At 38.9% G+C, this 23396-nt stretch overlaps 1 protein-coding gene across 1 annotated transcript; it reads left to right on the forward strand.

The window, feature by feature from the left end:
* The first annotated feature begins 12330 nt into the window (after positions 1-12330).
* On the forward strand, positions 12331-22435 carry DSEL (dermatan sulfate epimerase like). The gene is made up of 2 exons (XM_039549035.1): positions 12331-12418; positions 13013-22435. Exon 2 carries the CDS (start codon positions 13978-13980, stop codon positions 17620-17622), a length of 3645 nt encoding a protein of 1214 aa, XP_039404969.1. The 5' UTR covers positions 12331-12418; positions 13013-13977; the 3' UTR covers positions 17623-22435.
* The last annotated feature ends 961 nt before the right edge of the window (positions 22436-23396 follow it).

Below are 23396 nucleotides of genomic sequence, written 5' to 3' on the forward strand. Positions count from 1 at the left end.
AGCAGATGTTATGATGTTGGAAAAAAGGACCCTTGAGGAATAGAAGACAAGAGGGTTAGGTAAGAGCTATGAAATTGGAATAAAAACTACTTTCTCTCCACACCATGCCACAGCATGTTTTTTCTCTCTAGTGCTGGGGGTAGAGGGGGAAGGAAAGAACAAACCCATTCCATGCAAGAGGAAACCTTAAAATACATTAATTTTAAAATTGAACATTTTGTCAGCATCTCATGCCTTTTTCCTTATGCTTGTTAATGCTATCGTTTTGCTCTTGTGCTTATTGTTGTGTGTATGCAGATCCTAACCTTTAGATTGACAGCTCTGAGGTACCCTCTCTCAAGAGTCCAGCATTATGGAGAACATTTCAGACATCTATTACCAAATCTATAAACAAGACTGGTAAATTTCTAAGAAAATAGTACAGTAATGAGTTTGACAAAGAAACCACATGGCAGGAATAAGTACGAAAATCTGTGTGTAGTAGTTTATATTTTGGTGAGGTAATTTAAATATATATATATATATATATAGGGACTACTCTTTTATGGTTGATTTTTTTTACTTGAAAGTGATTATTATAGTCTCTTCATTTTGATGTATGGCCGCATCTTATCTGGGATACTTCAAACGCCATTTTGGAAGAGCAGGGCACATTTGATTCTAAAGCAAAATGTAGGGGGAAAGATTTGATGTACATATTTAGACATATCTTTCCAGAAAGCAATTGTGTGCAAAAATAATGATAAAATTGCTGCAGATTTCTTCAATATTTGTTGGTGGGTTTGCTATAGACGCTAGAGAAAGTCTATCTCTCAGCAGTATCCATCTTCAGGAAGAATGGAACTTGGCTTTGTGCCCTTACCTCCACACATTACAAACCCTCTGGAAATTCACTCATTATTTCAATAACAGACTGAATTTGATTAATTTCTTTGTTAAATTAGAATGCTTCAAAGTCCACTATAAAACTGCAGTGTAGTTAATAAATGCTTACTAAGACAAAGCTCCAGTGATACCAAGGCCTCCACATAAGTGGGGATAAGTGGAAACAAGCTCTGCTTCAGGAAAGCCATTGCAATTCACTTTTGGAACATTATAGTAAACTCTGCTTCTGCCCTTTGGTTGAAATTTCAGAATAATAAATATATAAGTGCTCTTCAGAGAGCTGATTGGACAAGCCAATGTAATTAATATTTTGTTGAGTATTTGACATTCAGATCCTTCCTGTTTCAGAAGAATATGCTACCTTAATTTCCTTTCACTCAGTGGTACTCAACTTGAAAACCAGAGAAACCTGCCGATATTTTATTTTTGATTTGGTGGTTTAGGGGTTTTTTTCCTCACATATATTGAGAGAACTAGGATTTACCCTTGCTCCTCAATTTCAGTCAAACAAAATCCATGGCTAATGGAAATTTGCTACCTACACTCTTGTGAACAAAAGTGTCCTATATTTAGGCAATCAAATGATAAATTTAACTGCATACAGCTTTGTTTGTATATGTTATAACTGATTTTTACTGTAGACTCTCCTACAATTCAGCATTTTTTATTAATTAAGGAACTCTTTCCAACATTTTTACCTCCTCTTTTTCTTGTCTCTTTCTCATATGGGTTTATAGAGCTGTCACTGAAGGGTACTTAGCAAATCTCACAGTCCCAAATAAAGCTGTGTTTGAAAATTATGATGACAATGGTGATACATCACATCATCACAATTTTTTTTCTTTTTATGGCAGTCTCATGTTATTGTTAGGATGAAAACAAACTACTTTTATAGCAAGATATTTCTTTTAATATTCCATTTAAAAAATAAATTTGCTGCAGCATGTCAAGAAAGCCTTTTAAAATATTGCACAGTGCATTACTTCACCAGATCCCTGATGCTACAGAAATCCCACTGCTACAGACTAGCTTGTATCTTTACAAACATTTTGTATCTTTTACATATATTTTCTAAAAAGATGTTGTACATCTCAAACAGTAATATCACAGGATTGAAACAGACATTGATTTGCTTCACTGTTAATGACCAAGGGGTTAATTTCACGTCTGAGAAGTAGACAATAGATTCTTCTTGATTTCAGATAGTGCCAGACTGGGAACCAGACACTGGATTTATCTCCATAAAAACCCACATATCTAAACCAGTAACCTGTATCTCAACTTCTTACCTAGGCTTCTTCCACAGCTTGGAGAGAAAGAGGTGTTTATTGTGTATTGTTTAACATATTTTAAGATAGATGGTTTAGGAGGCATACCTCTCAGCACCCTTTCCTATTTGGTTTTTTTATTCCTTTTTTAGAGCAGGCCTTCAGACACAGAAAGGAATTTTAATACATCAAGGTTTGAGGAAAGTTTTCCATTTTAAAACAAGAGCTGAATTTGCTTTGAAATATTAAAATTATTTAATGTTTGACATAATTAAATATGTAACTTCTGATAATTTAATTTTTTTTCTGACTGTGGTTCTATGCTTTATATTTTGAAGGGAAGTCTTTTGATTTTTGATATTTTTAGTAATATGTGTTCTGATTATGGAAATAACACGTATTTTTATTTAATTGGTCTTCTTTGATGTTCCCAGGCAACCTAATGTGTTGAAGCCTAAAAAAAAGGCTTATTCTGTGGTAGAACAAAGATAGAAAAACTGCTTGAACAGGTTTGCGCTATTTTCTACTATATTCAAAGCACTCACGCTAATTTAGCAGCAGACTGAAATTTCTTATTTTCTTATTCATTAGGTTGCTAAGGAATCAGAGGTTAAGAGAAGGTTGGGCACCTTGCTCCTGACAAGTGAATTGCCAAGGGGATGAAGAATATGAGTGCTAAGATGACTAGAAATTTACTCAGTTATTGTCACAGTTTCAAAAGATTTCATGCGTTGCCTCAGATGTTTTGATCCCACCAATCAGTGATATCAATAAATCATTTACTTCTACAGAGATGTGTCAGGAAAATTTTGAACAATTCTCAGTAATTTCTTTGTAACTCTAGGCAGCAGCAGTGTGTATCTGTCACAAGCCTAATGAGCTCTGGGCTGTAATAGCTGAACTTACATAGTTTTCGGGGTATATTGCAAAACAGTGTGGATTTGTGAGGAAGAAGGAAGGCTACAGAACTTATTAGGAATATTTTCTTGCCTTCCTATCTGCTGGAGGTAATCCCATGTTTGTGGGAGAGGCATAGTTCAGCACATGCAATTGAACTCATATTGGGTTTTGATGGGCTTTGTCTGTGTATTTGTTTGCTTGCTGCTCTTGTGATTGTAAATATATTGCAAATGATCTGAAGATAGATATTTTTGTGCTATAGAAAACCAAAGGGGAAAAATATTTAAAACTGAAGGCTCCATGTTTGTTGACAATTAGATAGAAATGAAATCTATCAACTGCCATGTCTTCTGGAAATGAAAAAATGCTATAAATATGCTACCTGCTGAATTTTTCTTTGACGCATTTTTGATGGCAAGTATCTCATGTTAAATGGATGAACATTTTTTGTTCTTACATTTACTGCTTTTCAGTAGTGCTATTTAGAAAGCACTCTTGAGTGCATTTATCTTTCTGTAAATACTTCATTCCTGTGAGTCAAAATAATACTGTTCACATGTGTCAAGGATATCTATTTTATGTATATGAAAAAAAAATTTGTCAGTTGACATACACCACCTCTGTATAGATGTTTGTAACTTCATAAAGCCTCATGAAAGAAGCAAAGTCTTTATGCAACAAATGAATTGTAGAAGTTGTACTGCAGATTGTTATGGATGCCCTTGTAATGGTTACTAAGGTGGGATTCTGAATGAGCCCAAGACAGATGAATGAATCACTAGTATTGTCAGGGCCAGCTTCAGGCATTGGAAGTAGAGGCCTAGGCAGTAAAACTGGAAAGGACAGGGAAATATCCATAGTTTAATTATCTTCTTTAAGATCTTTAATTACTTTCTTCCTGTAGCTATGCTACATGTCTGGAAAGACACTTTGGTTGGCTAATATTGCCAGAAAAATCAGGGTGTATGGACTAGGAGTTACTGCTATGCAGAGGCAGGGCAGGAGAAAAGAGGCAGTAAGAGTGACATGAAATTCTGCCATTACATTTCAGCCCTACTTCTTCTCCCTATGTCTTCTTTTACTGCCAGACTTGCCTCCCCACACTTAGAAGTGGCAAAATTAATTTTTGTCTTATGTTCCTGAGCAGTCTCGAGCTGGTTCCCAAATCAGTTATGTTGGCAGAACAGAAAGCAATTCAATTGCCATTATAGGAAACCTATTTATATGACCTTTATAAATGTCCACTGTATTTTTCCACTTTTCTAGATGAATGAATGTTGTAAAAGAAAGTCTGATGTGATGAAAAATTCATAAAGTTTAAGACCTTTGAATTTCTCCTGATAGTTCTTTTATCATGAAATTTGACAATATCTTTTGAGAGGTACATCTGGTCTTAATTAAAGATTTCAAATTACAACTAATCCATCATATACTTTGAAAAACTCTTCCAGTCTTAATTACAAACACTGTTAATAATGTACAACTTATATATCATTAAAGTTCAAGCTTCAGGTTTCAGCTACTTGATCATTTTTTTCCTCTTGCTATTAATATATAAACCCTCCAGTGTGACCTCTCTGTGTAGGGATCTAAAGACTGATTAACTTGCATCCTAACTTTATCTCCAAAATTTAAATACGAATCTTCTCTTTAACATGGATCAGCTAAGAACCATCCACTGCCCTGAAGTGATATTCAGGCTAATTTTTGATGTATCAGCTTAGATCCCAGGAGGAACAGCTTCATTAATATGAGCATGTTATCTATTCCAGTTTGCTAAGCTTGTTACAACTGGCTTGGGCACCTGTGTGCAGAGATGCACAGTGTTATGTAGACATAATCGGTCTTTCTGGCAGCATTTACAAGTTTTAAAAAAAAAAATTATAACAAAGCTACTCAAAATAACAGATGGAAATGATACTGTAAAAGAAACCTACAGGCCAAATTATATTAGCAGGGAAAACGGCAATAAAAGTGGAAACTTCCCAAAATTTAGTCTTTGAATGATCTGGGTGAAATCCAAAGGAATTTAATGCAAACCCTGTTTTCTAGGTTGTGAGAGTCACTGTGCTGTCTATAATCCAGCCTAAGTAACTGGTATATCTACTGATATATTGTTATGATGTTAGTATTTCTGCACCACTTTTCTTACATGACTCAAAGAAGCCCAGTGACAATCTACTTAACATTTAGCAAAAAAAAAAATTAAAATTGACTGGTAACTCTAAGTACTTGAGAATGTATTTTTTTACAATAACATAGAAAAGTATTTGCAACAATGAGCTCTTACTTGAAAGATTTGATAGTCTATATTTTCAACATTTTTACTTAACTGACACTCAAATTTTTCAGGTTCCCTTGGATGATTAAAAGTAGTTGGCATTCTAGACCTCTCCTCCTACAAAGTAAAACATCAGAATTAAGAGTGGAAGAATTTTTTAAGTTACAAAATTCTTTACCTTAAAGTAGTCTCCAAAAATGTGTACTACTCCCTACCTTCAGATATATTATGGCCTATGCCAGGTGAACTAAACTGAGGGAGATTTTCTAGCTGAAAACTAATAGTTATTTTTTCAGGTAAGATTTTTGCAAAATCAGTCCCCTTACCTGGTTCATTGCAGCTATCTAATCCTTGGAAAAGGGGGAGATGGGAATAGTCAACCAGGTCTGACAAGAGTGGCAGATCACCTCATCAATGTTAAAATTCTTGTAGAACCACACTTTTCCATTAAGTAGTACTCCATAGTCATTTTATTAAATCTAGTAGGGCTGTGCAAAGTAAGATATCCCACTGAGGTGAATGAACATGGCCTTCATTGACATAAAATCACTTAGGATATTTAGGCAGAATGGGTTAAGTATAATTGAAATTCAGGGTGCTGTGCTGCAAACCAAGATATTCCATTTTAACCTGAGAACTTGCCTGCTTCCCTGTGATAATGACTGAACTAATACATGTTAATTTGTCCAACATTCCTTATAACGTAGTATGCTTTGTTCAAGTAAATACAGTTTGAATTCTTTGTGACATAAATCACTGTAATATCTGTCTTAAATATTGTTTAAATTAAAAAAAAAACAAACCCAGGAGATATTATTAATCACTGCTGCCAACCTGAGCATACCCATATGGCTTGTAATTTGTAGCTTTCCTGTTTTCTAATGCTTCTAAAGCCACTAAATATAAGCCTGTACGTTAGTATAATGAATGGAACTAAAAAAAATATGCTTAGTTAAGATTTGTAGTTATACCTTTTCACTGTAACATATAATTTAGTATCTCCTTAATCACATAATTTGGAGACAACAGTGTAGATCATAAGAGTTTTTGTTTTCAGTCTTATGATTTAATTGCTGCCTCTGTAGGTTCTGCTTGCCCAGTAAGAACATTTTTTATATATATTCCTTATGGGCTGGACAATATATTTAAAAATATCTTTGGGATAATTCTAATTTATGGTTGCTAGCAAGTAAGAGTACTATATTAATAACTGCTGGTGAAAGGACCTCAGTGACGAGGTACTGGGATTCAGGCCCAAATACAGAGCTTATGAAGTCAGTAGAAAGGCATACACATCATCAATGGGGCTTATATTAGGATTGCAAAACTACAGCTGAGATATCTCTGCTGAAATGGATGAAAAAAATGGGATTTGTTACCAGTATTTGTTACTTTGATACCAAAATCAATGGATACGTATGCCTCCATGCATTGATTCTTCATGTGAGACCTTTACCTGCGGTCCAAGGGTAAAATCCTGTTTACAGCAATATTATATAAAGCTTATCTACCTCACAAGATTCTAATGTTAAGTGCTTCTCTGGTCCAAATTGTAGCATATATTTGATCATACATATGTCTGGCAACTGTACCACACTGTAGTTCAAAACTTAATGCCTGATAAACTTAATGTTGAGTTTTTATTCTGGTCTGTTTTTCTGGGTTTTCTTTGGCAGTGGAGAGTTAAATGTCAAGAATTTAATAGATCTGTCAAGACACTGGGTCAAGGAAAAGGACTCCTCTTCCACTCTTTGAGTTTTATGTCATGAATAATTTACCAACATACTGTGTTTAATATGTCAACATCTAGCAGGTTGAAAAACACAATCAGCAAGTCTTGAATACTTAAATGCTTCCATAAATACAACATTTGTAGCATTCATTTTCTTTCTCCACCTGCTAATGAGTTTTCATAGTGAAAAATTTGCTTCCATGTAGATGTGCACAGATGTTATTACAGTGAATTTGATACCTTAAGAATTTGGCATTGTGCTGCTCTGACCAACTGCTGAGAACCTTCCTGAGATCCCACTACTGTACACAGAATCACCCCTGATGCTTTTAAACCACTTCCACTGAAGATTGTTTGATTAAAATGCTAATAAAGTAAAAATAGTCCCATTTGCTTCATATGCAGCATCTGAGGTACTCACAAATGGATTTAAAATTACCCCTGTATGCAGGTGAAATTTTTAAGGGGCAGTTTAGTGTCTACTTAAGCTGACCGAAAACTGTGCTGCCCTGTTGAGTCTGCAGTACCAATTCTGTAGCAAAGAGACTGCCTACCGCTCGGACACAAAGGGGCTGGCAGGAGCACACAGCTGGGACAGAGGAGGAGCACAGCACCACAGCTTTTGGCAGCTGCTCCAGCCTACCTCTCTCCACTGACAGTGACACCGGGCACTTCTCAGCCTCTCCAGTCATGCAGGGATGGAGAACTGGACTAACAAGAGTCTTTGCAATATGGAAAAACACATCACTGCCTTTTACACTTTGTTTCCACAGTGTGATAATCTTGTTAATTTTCAGTTTTAATAAAGCCAGGATATTCTTGCCTGCATTTTTTGTGTTTTGTTGCTGTTGCTTTTAGCTAGTTACCATTCCTAAATGAAAAAAAAGCAATTTAAATAAAATACTAATATATTACAAAAATAAAAGTGTAACCACATGCTCTTTTCTGTGTACTCTACTTCCCCTGAAATCACTCGATCCCCAAAAGACAGATACTTTGATATCAATTATTTATCGACTTTATCTTTCACCCCCTATATGTGTCACATGTTCATAGGTAACATCAGATTTCTCCCTCTAAAACTAGTTGACTAGCTAACAATGTGGAGTTTGTGTGTGTTCCTGTCAGGTGGGGTTATACAAAGAGGAAATGGACCTAGACATTGCAAAAAGAAATCTCATAGAGCAGGAGACACAATTGGAAGGAACGTTCCTTTCTCTGAGAATGTGGTACACACTTTGTTCCAATACCTGTTTATTGTAAAACATGTGAGCTATTCTTGGGTGGCAAAGGGCCTAACTCCTTCCCTCTAATAGAATTCATTTATGTGTGCAAGTTTCTATGTGAGATTACATTAATGAAAGGTAACATGATTTCATAGGGTACCCCTAGTTTGAAATAAAAAGATGCTGTTTGCTGAAACAGACAAGAGATAAGGTCATTTGAGAGTTGCGAGACTGTGGTTAGCATCCTTTAAAAGGGAAAAGTCCATTTCACCCATGTTTTCTCTGTGAAAGGTGGGTGCTTCTGACAACAGACTAATGCTTTAAAGTGGATCCTCATCACCACTGCATTATTTTCCAATGTTTTTTCCTTTGTCTGTTGTAAAAGAAGGAACTGTGCATGAGGGGTGTTTCAAGAATTCACAGTGAGTTAGGTCTTCAAGTAGCTACAGATTCAGAAAAGTCTATCTTTCCATCTATAGTAAGGTTGAGTAATGAAATAAGCACCAAGCCCTGCCAATATGGAAAGATTTCTGAGTGGCCAAGAACTCTCACCCAAACTTGTGATGCCTCTGAAATAAAACCTTTACTTCAAACTTAGGAACTTATGTACTTTTGCTGCCTGAGGAGTTACATAGAAGTTTCAAGAGTTCACCACCACTGGAACCTAATTATCTCAGTCCAAATCCTTCCTAAATATCTGGCTCTTGTTGTGAATGTCGATTAATGTCTCATATTTCACAGCAGCACCTCATTCATGTATGAACTTCTGAATTATTATTCTATTTGACACTGGCAAGTATTTTGTTGCAGTCCAGCTGACTATTCTACTCTTCACTTCCATCTGTTGGCACTTGGCCTGTACTCAAGGAAAATAACACTACTTGCATTTTCAAGATCATTCAGATGGCTGATTTTGGTATCAGTGCAGAATGCTATCCCTGAAGCAGTACACCACAGCATATCACCAACAACGACCCGTGACTTCTTACACTAAGAAACTGACCTGACACTGAGGTCACTTTCTCATGACTCAAAACTTATTTCTCTGTTACAGTATCTTTTTCTTGCTGATAGCCCATAAGCCTTGCTTTTCAGCTATTCATAGTCATGAAGAATATTTGAAAGTGTAATAACATAATGCAATTTGTTGCCTAATGGTCAGTGTCCCTAAAAATAAAAATGTAAATGGTAACTTTTAATAGTTTCACAATTAAAAGTTGTTCTGAAAGTGACCCTGATTTTAGTGACCATCCTTAAACAGCATTATGCAGTCAGGTAAGGCAGACTGCCAATACAATTCAAACTCATTTCATGCAAAAGAGTTGGTTACAACTCAGAGTTACTATTTCTAATTACCTTAATCCAGGTCCTTTGAAGTTTGCTTCACTTTATTGTTTATCCTTGAAACCAGTTGTATCTGACTTTTTGGTTTTGTTCTTGAGTTGTAGTATATTAACTACATGTCTCTGCTGAAAACTACTAATAGAAAAAATAAATGAGTACTAGTTTTACCACTATTGTTTTTTTATTTTGGTCTGAGTTTGGGTTTTGTTGGGTTTTTTTGTTAGGGTTTTTTGCGGAGGTTTTTTTTTTTGGTTGTTTGGTTGTTTTTTTGAGGGGTTGTGTTCGGAGCAAAGTAACTTGAAAATAACAGAAAATAAGTAGCCTAAACTGTCTGAAATCATACATGGTTAAAAGACACTCCTGCTTTGCAATTTACTTAGCAAAAATAAGCCTGAACTATTTTGCCAGTGCATCTTTGTTAATGTGAAAAAGCTGCCACAGAAAAACTGAAATGCCTTACAAATGCTTTCACTGCCTTACAAATAAGAGTTTTTCGAAATGGTACCATTTGTGAATGTACAGGTCCAGTCAGTAATTCATGTTCATGTTTCTCCACAAATATCACATTGCAATTGAACACTGTATATGTAATGATCTCAGCACAGGTCCCAGGGAGTGAGAAAGGCTCTTGGGAGAGCTTTACTCTTGCTTTTAACCTAACATAAGTCCTATACATACTCTGCTCATTCTGAATTGCCTGACAATTTATGGGAGAAGTCATTCTCTGAGACTTTAATATGTTCCAGAATGGGCCAGCCTTGGGGAAAAAATGTAATGGGTACAATGAGAATAGAAGGAAAGACTTGGGAGGTTTTCATTTGTAGCGTGTTCCACTCAGTTTCTTCAGACTTAAAGGGGAATGTGGCCTCTATTGTTGCTTTACATTTCCTTTTGCTCTCTTCCTGGAATAACTTCCCTAGTAGCATGAAAAGGCACAACTGTAAAAGATTCAAGGTCAGGGAATTATGTGCTGATCTTTGTTCATTATGCAAATTTCTTGTGATGGGAAGATATGATCCAGGCAATAATAAGTATTTTTCCCTTTTAAGCCAAGTCTATAGGGCACATCTGAGAGATTAGGATGGTTCCAGGCACAGTTCATCATTGATGTAAATATGCATAATTTAATAATTTAATCCTTCTAAGGTGCACTCTGTAGCACAAAGAAACAGAATCAGTATCCATAATGTATGGCCTTTCTATATTCATATATTCATTTCAAGATAGTTACACATTGAGTAGCTTAAGCAATACTTAAATATGCAACTGGATTTTCTAGGTATGGGGGCAAATGAAAAGTTAAAGAATTTAGGCCATGACTGGGAAAAAGTTATGCTTATTGAGATAATTAAAACCTATATCCTTTGAAATACAGATTATAAACACAGTAAGTGGTAACACACCCAAAATCTCACACCCTTTTGTTTCCTGCACTCGACTACTGAATAACAGCTTGGTATCATATCAGGTCACAAAATCAGGCTCTGAAAGTCATCACCGGCAGCCCAAACTGTGATTCAACCCCGAGAATGGTATTATACCTCTTGGATTTTGTGGGCGGACCACAGCACCAGGGGGGCACAGGCCAGTATTTTCTGCTGGCCCTTCAGAGCACCACTGACTCTGACCGAGATGAGCGGAAGAGGATTTTACACCTCATGACGCCTTTATATTTTACTTCAGAAGGCTTCAGCTAAAGCTGAATAAGAGCCATTTTAATGCATCGCATAAAACGAAGTGCCAGCGCAGGAATGGAGTTATAAAGAAGTGTGACGGCCACAAACAAAGCAGATGGTGCGTATCCCTGTGGTCCCTGGGACACGGACACTGTTAGGGAGTTATTCCGCTCTCACGAAGTTGTCACCCACAGCAGCGGCGGCTCCTACTGCCCTGCCTTGCCCTGCCCAGCCCAGCCCAGTACAGCTGGCCGGTCCCCGGGCCACCACCGCGCCCGTCCCTGACACTGCCCCGGCCGGGAGCTGCGGGGGCCGGTCCGCGGCGGGGCGGTGGCTTTCAGCCGGCCACGGGGGTGACTCAAAGCGGCAGCTCTTCTTCCACGAGCCCCCTCGCACCTCCTCTGCTCCCCGCTCCCCGCTCCGGGACCCGCTGCACCGGGTCACCGCGTTCTCCCGCCTGCGCCGCTGCCAGGCGCGGCCCCCTCCGGCCCCGGCCCCGGCCCTGCCCCCGGGCGCTCCTGCCGAGCCCCGCTCCGCCGGCAGCCGAGGCGCAGAGGCGGGGGTGGCATCCGCTGCCGGGAGCGGGGCTGGGCTGGGTGCCGGGAGCAGCGGGGCAGCGCCCACAGCCGCAGGGAAGAGCCGCCGGGAGCCACGGCGGGACTGGCAGCCGCCCGCCGCCGAGCTCGGCGCGGAGGATCGGCACATCCCCGTTCGCCGGGGGCGGCTCTGCCAACCCCCCCGTCGCCTCCCCGCCTCCCTCCCCTCCTTCCCTCCTTCCTTCCCTCCCCGCCCCTCCGGAGCGACATCCCTGCGAGTTTGCCTGGCTGCCCGCGCCCGTCGCTGGGCGCTCGCCGCCGCATCTCTCTCTCCATCAACTCCTGGGAGCCGCCGGCGGAGGGCAGGAACCCGAAGTTGCGGCCAGCCCGGGTGGAAAAGTAGCGGCAGAGAGGAAGGGGCCGGAGCCGAGCGCAGCCCGGCCCAGCCGAGCGGGGCCGGCGCGGCGGCCGCCACCCGCAGCCCCCAGCCGGGGCTGGCCCCGCGCCCCGGGCCGCGCCGGCCGGGGCAGAGCGACGCAGCCCTGCGGGAGCCGGCGCGGACCCGCCGCGGTAAGACGGGGCTGGGCTCGGGGGCGGCGGGCGCGGGGGCGGAGGCCCCGCGGTCCTCGCCGAAACTTGTGCAAGTTGTGCGGCCCCGGGCGCGGGCAGGGGCGCGGCGGCGGCGGGCGCCCTCTGCCGGGCTCGGTCCGGGGCCGGCGCGGCGGAGCCCCCCGGGACGGTGCTGTCTGCCGGGGTTCCTGCTTCCCGCCGTCCTTTCGCCGTCAGAGCCGCTCGCCTGGTATAAATACACTTATAATTTAATTTTAATTCGAGCTGAATTGAATTCCGGTGGCGTGTGTCGGATTTATTTCCATGAGTAACTGCTGGTAGCGTAACTGGAAAATATTCCCTGAGACCTCATGTTCACGCTGGAAAAGGTGAAATAAAGCGAGCCTGAATAGCCAATCTGAATTGCTCTTTTGCCAAGGGTAAATTATGTGGAACTTTGAAAATGCTCCTTTTCTTATTTTTTAATTTCCGTCAAAGAAAAAGTTAATTAACTCATCTTTCTTTTAAACTTAGCAGCACTTCGTTAGCCAAAGTACTTTAAATATGTTCTGACATCTACACAGCTTCAGAGAACTTTTGTTTCTGTTCCCACAGAAAGAACCAACATGCGAAGTGAAAGGAAACCTGAAACTGCTCTTCTGACAAGAAAGTATTGGCTTTCTGCCTCTTCCACATGTTTTCCTTTTGCATCATAATGGAAGGAGCAGGATTTTTTGAATCATTGAGGCCAAATTTGGGCATCACTGGCTGAAGAAAAGATTAAAAGAGATTGAAAATATGTCAATATTCTGTGACTCCTAATTCAGATTCATCTTCACAAACAGAGAGGAATAGTGGTTAAAAGCACTGCAGTTTCATCAAAAGGATTTAATGGAGGGTCTATGTTGTTTTTTTTAAATTATTGTTTTCCTTCATGTCCCTCTATGAATCCCAAAAGACAGAGATGGAAAGAGTGCGTAAGGAAATCAAGAAAAGGCAAAGACTGAAGACAGTAGCTTCAATTTTGGAGTCTATTTTCCAAGTGCTGTATATTCTCTATATTATCAAATATAACACATTGTTTTGAATAAGTTATATCATTTTGTGATCAGTGGAGTTTTCATCAGCTCTAAAAGTGGAATTTGACCTGCTTGAAAGCCTTTTTAAAAAGCAAATATATGACTCCAATTCTCTTTTCAGATCATGCTTTTCAAGTTACCAAGAGACAGTGTTTCAGTCTGTTACTGTGCATTGTCGACCTGTGCTTTATATGCACATCTTAGAGCTTTTACTTTTCCCCTGATCTTAGTGTTTATGCTTGTAGTGCTGTGTTTGAGAAAAGTGTGAACAGACAAGGCACCTGAGATTTAACTTTTCAAGAGCCTTGTTGTTTCAATGTATCTCAGATTATAAGTAATCTGAGCCTTTGTTGTGTAATGCACAGTATACAATAAGTCTTTTCTCCTAAAAATATGCCTTAAAATACTATTTTTTTTACTAACTGGATGAAAGTTTGATATCTGAACACTGTGTTTTGTGAAGAAATGTATGTCTGGGGAAGAGGAGCTGCCTAATGGATCATGGCTCTGATGTTCACAGGGCATACTTTATTTCTAGCATTAATGATGTTTGATGTCTTCACTTTTGAAGAATCTGTAAGCAATTACTCTGATTGGGTGACGTTCATAGAAAATGTAGATCAATATAAAAACCAGCAACTTGAAGGTTTTAGTGCTGAGCAGAAGCTGAAAAGAACAGTTCTTCATCCAAGCTTGTATTTTGATGCTCAGGATGTTCAGGCACTGAGGCAGAAGGCTCGTACAAGCCATTTGCATCTCTTCAGAGCCATCAGAAGTGCGGTGATGGTTATGCTGTCCAATCCTTTATACTACCTACCTCCACCCAAGCACGTTGATTTTGCAGCTAAGTGGAATGAGATTTATGGTAACAACCTGCCACCTCTAGCATTCTACTGTTTGCTGTGCCCCGAAGATAAAGCTGCATTTGATTTTGCCCTAGAATATATGGATAGAATGGCTGGCTACAAAAACTGGTTGGTTGAAAATGCACCTGGAGATGAGGTGCCACTTGGTCACTCCCTAACAGGATTTGCCACTGCTTTTGACTTCTTGTATAATTCACTGGAAAATGAGAGAAGGCAAAAATACCTGGAGAAGATATGGTCTGTAAGTGAGGAAATGTATGAGTACTCCAAGGTTCGTTCCTGGGGAAAGCAGCTTCTCCATAATCACCAGGCAACCAATATGCTTGCTTTGCTTATTGGGGCTTTAGTTGCAGGAGTGGACAAAGGATCTCAGGCAAATATTTGGAAACACACTGTTGTTGATATGATGGAGAAAACAATGTTTCTGCTCAATCATATTGTAGATGGGTCTCTGGATGAGGGAGTAGCTTACGGGAGTTACACAGCCAAGTCAGTAACCCAGTATGTTTTCCTGGCCCAACGCCACTTCGGTATTAACAACTTGGAGAATAACTGGCTGAAAATGCACTTCTGGTTTTACTATGCCACCCTATTGCCAGGCTTCCAGAGGACTGTGGGTGTTGCAGATTCTAATTACAACTGGTTTTATGGTCCTGAGAGCCAACTGGTTTTCTTGGATAAGTTCATCATGAAGAATGGAGCTGGTAACTGGCTGGCACAGCAAATTAGAAAACACAGACCCAAGGACGGGCCAATGGTGCCATCCACTGCACAGAGGTGGAGCACATTACATACTGAATTTATATGGTATGCTGCTGAAATCACTCCTCATCCCCCTCCTGACTATGGTACTGCTAAAATGCATGTGTTTCCTAACTGGGGAGTTGTTACTTACGGGGCTGGGTTGCCAAACAGTCAGACAAACACCTTTGTATCCTTCAAGTCTGGAAAACTCGGTGGACGTGCTGTCTATGATATCGTTCACTTTCAGCCCTATAGATGGATTGATGGGTGGAGAAGTTTCAATCCGGGACATGAACATCCTGATCAGAACTCCTTCACTTTTGCTCCCAATGGTCAGGTGTTTGTATCTGAGGCTCTTTATGGACCTAAACTGAGCCACCTGAACAATGTCTTGGTCTTTGCTCCATCTCCTACAAGCCAGTGCAACCAGCCTTGGGAAGGACAGCTTGGAGAGTGTGCCCAGTGGCTGAAGTGGATTGGTGACGAGGTTGGAGACTCAACTGGAGAAATTATAACAGCCTCCCAGGCTGGTGACATGATGTTTGTGAGTGGTGAGGCGGTATCTGCTTACACGTCAGCAATGAAACTGAAAAGTGTGTATCGCATTTTGCTGCTCTTAAATTCTCAGACATTGTTAGTAGTTGACCATATCGAGAAGGAGGAAGACTCTCCTGTTAATTCAGTCAGTGCCTTTTTTCATAATCTTGACATTGATTTTAAATACATACCCTATAAGTTTAAGAACAAGTACAATGGAGCTATGATGGATGTGTGGGATGCCCACTACAAGATGTTTTGGTTTGATCATCATGGGAGTAGTCCTGTTGCTAGGATACAGGAGGCTGAACAAGCTGCTGAATTCAAAAAGCGATGGACTCAGTTTGTAAATGTTACCTTTCCAATGAAAAGCATGCTTACAAGGATTGTTTACCTTTTCTATGGCCCGTATGTCAATGTCTCTAACTGTAGACTCATGGATAATGCAAAATCTGGATTTCAGATTTCCCTCAGTGTCAACAGCACTGAAAATACCATCTCTGTTGTGACTGAGTATCAGAATTTAAAGGCAAGGTTTGATTACTTGGGATTTGGTGGTTTTGCTAAAGTAGTTCATGAAAATAAAGTGACCAAGTTTGGTCTTGGTACTGAATCTGTAAAAAGAGAGATGAAAAATAAAAGGGTAGTTTTTCCTTTTGGATTCAAAGTGAACATAATTGCAGGGTTAATTTTGGGTGTCAGTTTGGTCATACTGGCTTTTCAGTGGCGGTTTTACATATCCTTCGGTAAAATGTTGCGTTGGATCCTGATACTGGTTGTCACATTGTGGCTCACTGAATTGGTGGATGTGTGGAGCATGTGTACTCAGCCTATCTGCGCAAAGTGGAGCAGTGACATGACAAGGCTAGAACGTGATAAAGGCAATAAAGCCAGACAATTAGAAGGAAACCCCATTGTTTTGCCAGATGTTATCATTACTTCACTTCCCACTTCTGGTGCAGAAATTTTAAAACAGCTGTTTTTCAATACCAGTGACTTTTTATACATCAGGATACCTACACCCTATCTTGAAATTCCTGAGACTGAATTTGAAATTGATTCTTTTGTAGATCCATGTGAATGGAAGGTTTCTGATGTCCAGAAAGGTAATTTTCGTCTTATCCAAGGGTGGCTTCAGTCTCTAGTTCGAGACACAAAGTTGCATTTGCAAAACATTCATTTATATGAAGCTAGCAGAAGTAAAATTGCTCAGCATCCTGCATTAAGCAAAAAGAAAAGGTCCAAAAAGAGAGAATCCCTGTCAGAGCAAAGAAGCAGGGCAAGAGGGAGTCAAGAAAAAGATGCTGAATATATAAGGGAACTGAGAAGACATCTCGTCTATTATCCCAATGCACGACCTGTGCTTAGTTTAAGCAGTGGGAGCTGGACATTAAAGCTTCCCTTCTTTCAGGGAATCTTAGGACCATCAATGAGAGCATTATATGTAGTGAGGGACCCACGGGCATGGATCTATTCAATGTTGTACAAAAATAAGCCAAGCCTTTACTCCTTGAAAAATATTCCACAACACTTGGCTGAGATGTTTCAAGCGGAGAATGGTAAAGAAAAATGTAGTTTGAATGAAGGCTATGCCTCTGAGTTTGAATCACTAAGAAAAGAAATTTCAAATTCTAATTCAAATGCTATTTCTGTGTTGTCTTATTTATGGCTAGCAAACACAGCAGCAGCAATGAGAATAAACAGGGACTTGCTGCCAACAAATTATCAGCTGGTCAAGTTTGAAGATATTGTGAGCTTTCCTCAGAAGACGGCTGAAACTATTTTTGCCTTTCTTGGTATTCCTCTTCCTCCTGCTAGCTTAAACCAAATATTATTTGCCACCTCCACCAGTCTTTTCTATCTTCCTTATGAAGGGGAAATTTCACCAAGTAGCATTCATGCCTGGAAACAAAACATGCCCCATGAAGAGATTAGACAGATTGAAGATATCTGTTGTTCACTGATGGACCACTTAGGATACCCAAAGTTTATAGAATAAATGCTGCTGGTCAGCAGAAATTTGCACTAATGATCTCTGACTCCCAATTTGTGGATAAATACTAGAGAAGTTTGTTTATTCTTGTAAAATGTGTACAGTCTGCTACTTTCAGAGAGATTATTTTAAGAAAAATGTAACTGCTCTTGAAACTGTGGAAGGTTTTTTTTTGTTTGTTTTGATTTGTTTTTCTTTAAAAATATATTGTAACTACTTTTGCGGCCTTTCAAAAAAAGCTATACGAACCTTTGCAGCAGTACCAGCTGGGGCCTCTATAGCTCAGGGGATTCGTAGTAGAACAGAGAGCTTTTCACCTCCAGCTCACCAGTTTGACTCCAGCCCAAATGGTTAGTTCCAGAAAGTATTTACCATCTGATGATTGTATGATGGTTTATATGAAATTATACTTGTCAAACTGGTCCTGTTCCCAATGGTGATTATTGGCCCCCTTGGACAGGTTTTCTGATGCATTCTGTTGATGTCTCAGTGGTTACTATAGTGGTGCAAAAGTAAACATAAGCTGAGATTTAGGGCTGTTCAGCATCCCCTTAGTGGGAGGGAACAGAACATTTGAGTGAATCTAGTTTCTTATTTACAATTTGAGCAGACAGGCCCAGGACTGGAATGGACTCGGATAATAAATCTAGTTCTAGGATATGTTTCCTGCATGTCAGAGATGTGGTACTTAAATTGGGGTTTGACATTAGACAAAATAGAAGTCTTAATTCTCCACTCCTGACAAAGTGGTACCCTTTGTGAGCCTGAAGTAAGTTATCTGGAGAAAAAGAAATGGGATGAAATCTAAGAAACTAGCAAAATCCCTCAAATGAGCAGTTAAACTTGTGTAGTTTTGACCTCCTTCAACATAACCTAATTTTGAAGGTTGTTAACATATTGACTTCTTGAACTGTTTTATTCTGTACCTCTTGTCTTAGAGGTTCTGGAAGGGTTTTCTTTTTTTGAGTGAGACTCTTCCATCTTTCTTTGATGTAACACATTTCTGTGCTGATTTTTGTGCATAATTTCCCTGGGACCAGTGCAACTATGTCATGCCATTGGCAATGGCTTATTGTTGATGTCTGCATAAAATGCAATCTGAGATTTAGAAGGCCTCAGTAAATCTCTAGCCCAGTGTTGCTGTGGGATGTTTTGCTTGTCTGTATAATGAATTTCTGAAGGACAGCCATTGCTAACCTCAGGTCTTCTGTCAGAGAGGGGAGAGATTTGAAAATCACCTGACCTTCAGCCACCTCACATTTGAGTGATGTTTCCCTGCAGCAACCTATTTCCAAGGTGGTCTGATTTTTATCGTGATTGGTGTTTCTTTAACATGGTGCTGTAATATGATGTTTATTTGAAAACAGATAGGCCTGATAAGATAGTTGTATCTTTGTCACAGCTTATTTTCTTCTTGAGTCACACTCTTTGTTTGCGCATGCCCATTAAGAAAAAAAATTCCCATTTCCCAGTTCAACTTGCTCAGCATTCTCTGGAAATGCATGCATTTTGTAAATGTCTGCAGATGTGTATATCAGATCACAAAGAGACATCTATTTCCTTTACCGTCTGTTTTTTATTACAAGTGGAATTGTGTTGAAATATGCTTCAGTTGGTTTGTGGGAGCTGGAATCAGAGCTTATTATATTGAAATATGCGTGTAATTGTTATTTATTTGGGTGGTAAGCATTGGGCAATGTCAAAAGTGCAGTGAGTTTCTTCATAGAGATTACAGATACCCTTGCTGAATTTTAATATAAAGGAGTTCTGTTTTCTTCCAATCTTACCATTGTGTCCCTGTTTTACCCAGCTGTTTTGTCCCTCCCATATCTACATTTCATATCCTTGAGATATCTCATTGCAACCTAGATAAAAGTACCTCTTTCTCAGACAGTCATTAGTATGCCAAACAGGCCTCTACCATGACAAAGCTATTGATAATTTGTGGTCTCACTCACAGTAAATTACCTGTCATTTACTAGCAGCAGCCGTATTTTCCCCTTCAGACCTTTGTTTCACCCTTGGCTAGGTGGAGTGCCATGTTAAAGGAAATATTAAACAAATTAATATGCATTGACATATTAGTGAAAGTTTTCTTTCCAAGTATCATTCCTTTAAATTGACTTCCCTCTGAAGCCATTTTTGATTGTATGTTAAAAGAAAGTATTGATGTCTGTACAGTTTGTTCTTGACAGAATAAATTTCAGCATTTACTTTCTATTCCCAGGATTTACAGTCTAGTATCAGAACAAATAAAAAGGCTTTTCTCTGTCAGATGTTTTAGGGCAGCTGAAGGTAGGATTTTGTGGGTATACAGAGTTATTCTTAAAATTCTCTTCTATTATTTGAATTCAGAAGAATAGTCACTACATAGATACAGACATTAAGCTCCCCTTTCTCTCTATAATAATGTTTAAGACTGTCAATAAACTTTGAGAATTGTTTGACCTTTTTGAAAAACATGTCTGTTTAGGTCTGTTGTATTGAAAAGTGTTCTGACACTTCCATTTACACTTTCATAAATACACTCATGAAAACTAGTCTCAGTACTTTATTTTCTTAACTTTTCTTCCTTTTTCTCCCTCTGTTAAATGTTGATAATTATTTGTACTATATTGTAGTTTGAACTGTCCAGTTATGATACAGCTAAGATTCTGGTGTATTAAAAAGGCAGGCTTTATTTAAATGCTTATCTCTAAATCGTATTTGGAAGCATAAGAAAAATAAACACCAAGGAACACATTTCAGTTATTTACTTTGTAAGTAAGTGACATTGGCCCTGGGGAGATGCACATAGGTCTTGGCATTCAGAGTTCTATCAAATGGGATAAATCTATAGTCTCTGAGCACATCTAAATGCCTCTATTGCTCCCAGTAGGCTTTTTCCAAGAGCAATGTCTGTGGAGATGGTTCTCAGTATCATGGTCAGATTGGTTCCTTCACCCTTTTTGCACGCAGCTGGCATTCAGTCCTCATCATATTTATGTTTGAACAGTTAATTTGACAGATCCAGAGTTTAATATCTGTACAAGATCCTCTGGCACAACTCATTTGACAGTGTCATACTATTCTGTTAGTGCTAGAATGCAATTCAAACAAAAATCGCTTTTCAGATTTTATAAAGTTATTGTTAACTGATTTGTAAAGCTTCAGCCATGGATAAGAATTTTTTTAAACTGTAAAAATGGTTTCATTTGCTTTTCAAACATAATGGTATAACTGGTAGCAAACTCCTGTCCATCCTACAGTCAATTATTAGTATTGGAGACACTATTTATTTGATGAACATAAACATACACTAACTGGAATATAATACTGCCTTTCCTGAAAACATTTGTAGTGCACAGTTCAAGATTAAGGATGAAAACATGTTATCAATATTTCTGTAAGTTACAAAAATTACCCCTTTTGCAAGAAGACCATATGTTGGGTTCCATATGTTGGAATATTTTGTGATTAGAAACTGTGATACTTGTTTAGGTGACTTAGTAATTTATCAAAATTATTTCTTTTTACTTGCATATAAATTTTCTTCAAGAGGATAAGTACTGTATCTTAACAGTTCTATGGTCAGGGCACCATAAGCCTTCATTCCTTCCGCTGTACTCCTTTTTAGATCTGGTTCAGACTGAAACCTGATTTGCTTAACTCTCATGATGAATGGGCTGTTTTCCAAGTGAAGAGTCTGTCTGGAGGCTTACAGTCTTGAATATCATATTTCACTGTGGAATATGGACTAGGAATTATGGATCAAATCTGTAAATGGTAAGATTATCAGAACCACTTATTTGGACCATAAATAGAATGATGTCTTGGTGACCTCAGTGAATGTTGTGCCATTGATTTTGACAGGAACAAAATACTGTCCTCTGCTATCATAAAACTATTATCAACTAGTTAGCCCGAATATTCCAAAACAGAAGAAATGACAGGAATTAAATACCTGAAATGATCATTAAAGATTACTCTTCTTGTTATTTAATGACAAAAGGAAATGTATCTTAATAGTGTAAAAAATATAAATTGCTCTGTAACTCTAATCAAAACTACCTTATAGGCTGTCTGATAAATTTATAAGCCCATAAAAGGAGGTATAGAAACAAACACATATTCAAAATAATCTACAAAGCCCAATTTTCAAATGTCAGGACCTTGATTTTCTTTAGTGAGAAGAAATTTGCTGCTATGTGATCAACACTATTCTCGTAAAGGATGTGAATGGATAATCTTGTGCTGTCTCAGAAAATACTTAATAATGGGAAAGTGCTGTTTCATGTTGCTGAAATGATGCTGTTTTAAATTAAACTATACATCTTTTGAGAAGGCAATGTGCTGAGAGTTATATGTGATGGAGGAGAACAAAGACAGTCTGATCTCATTCACTCAGAATAATTTCTGAAAGCCTCTTCATTTATGGTGGTATAAATTCAACACTTTGTTTACCGCCTTTACTGAGAAAGGTATTGTGGAGTTTTAAGAACATGACCTGAATTAATCTATGCCACATTAGGTAATTTAACTTTCACACCTAAATAAGGAGTCTTGTCACCTTAGAATCAATGGAAAATGAGTGTTGCCCTCAAAGGTAAATCAGACACTGCAGCTACCTTTTTAAATACTCAAAAGCCAGGAGTGGTAAAACCCTTAATTTAGATCCCCACTAACAGGCCTCTGATGAAGTAGGATGAATTTGGATTTAAATGTGTATGGTCTTACATTTGAGTAGATATCTGTGTCTGGGCAATTCCAGTGTATACACTGTCAAAACAAAATTTTCTGAAACATCCTGCATAAAATAAAACTATTGTTAGTAAAGCAATACGTTTGTGTTATCCTCTTTTTCTTTCCGTATTATTTCACCACTTCAGATACCACAAAACTTTGTGATGTGGTCAAGTGTACGTATCTATAATTTTAAAATCCTGCTATTCTTGTTTGTTTTGAATATGGAAACTGCTGTTATCTTTCAGAAAGTACTGATAGCAAGACCTGGTTCTGTCTGCCCTGGAATGCACAGTAAGTACATTTGGTATTAAGTGAAAGACCACAAAATAGCTATATTCCTAGAACAGAAGAGGTGATTTCTCACCCAGTTTTTTGGGAACTGGACAGCTGGTGCAATCCTTACATTTGAAATCTCTTAGTCTATAAACACTGTTTGCAAACTTTGTTTTTAGAGTAGTCCTCTTCTAGTTCCTGAACTATACACAGGAGTTTTTTCAGAGACAGATATTTGGCATAGAAACCATTCTTAAATGTAAGTAGGTAAGCAAGTTGCAGCAACCATGAATGTTCTCGTGTGTTTATTTTTCTTTTTAAAGACATGTAATCAAGTCAAATAAATGAAGCCCTCTGGATATCTTTTGCTGAATGTGGGCTGTCACGGGTAGCATCTATCAGATCCAGAGGCACAGGTAGTTCAGACTCCTTACTGCTGCAAAGACCTGTAACCCACAGGAGGTGCAGTTCTAGTGTTCTGCAGCTGAGTTTTGCAGGTTTAACTGTTTTTTGTTAATTTAATTTTGCAGATTATGTTTGGGATATAACTTACAGGAGCAAGAATAAGACCTGATTCTATCTTTCCTGTGAAATTCAGCTTTTGGTTATAAAGAAAAGGTTTGCATGTTTTTAAGTATTTTTGAAGTGATATTTAACTGTCAAGCAGACATAATGGGGTTTTTTTCTGGAGGGTGTTAGCCCTGTGCCTTCTCTTTTAGTGGCTGCTGAATGGTTTTGCAGTTGGCAGGCAGCAGGTGCTTATGCTTTGTAGCTCATCCTAG

The sequence above is a fragment of the Corvus cornix genome, chromosome 2 (genome assembly GCF_000738735.6).
Source record: "Corvus cornix cornix isolate S_Up_H32 chromosome 2, ASM73873v5, whole genome shotgun sequence".
NCBI classification, from domain to species: Eukaryota; Metazoa; Chordata; class Aves; order Passeriformes; family Corvidae; genus Corvus; species Corvus cornix.

Bases quoted from the DNA above. Each gene is read 5' to 3' on its own strand.
- DSEL (XM_039549035.1), top strand. From the start codon at position 13,978: ATGGCTCTGATGTTCACAGGGCATACTTTATTTCTAGCATTAATGATG.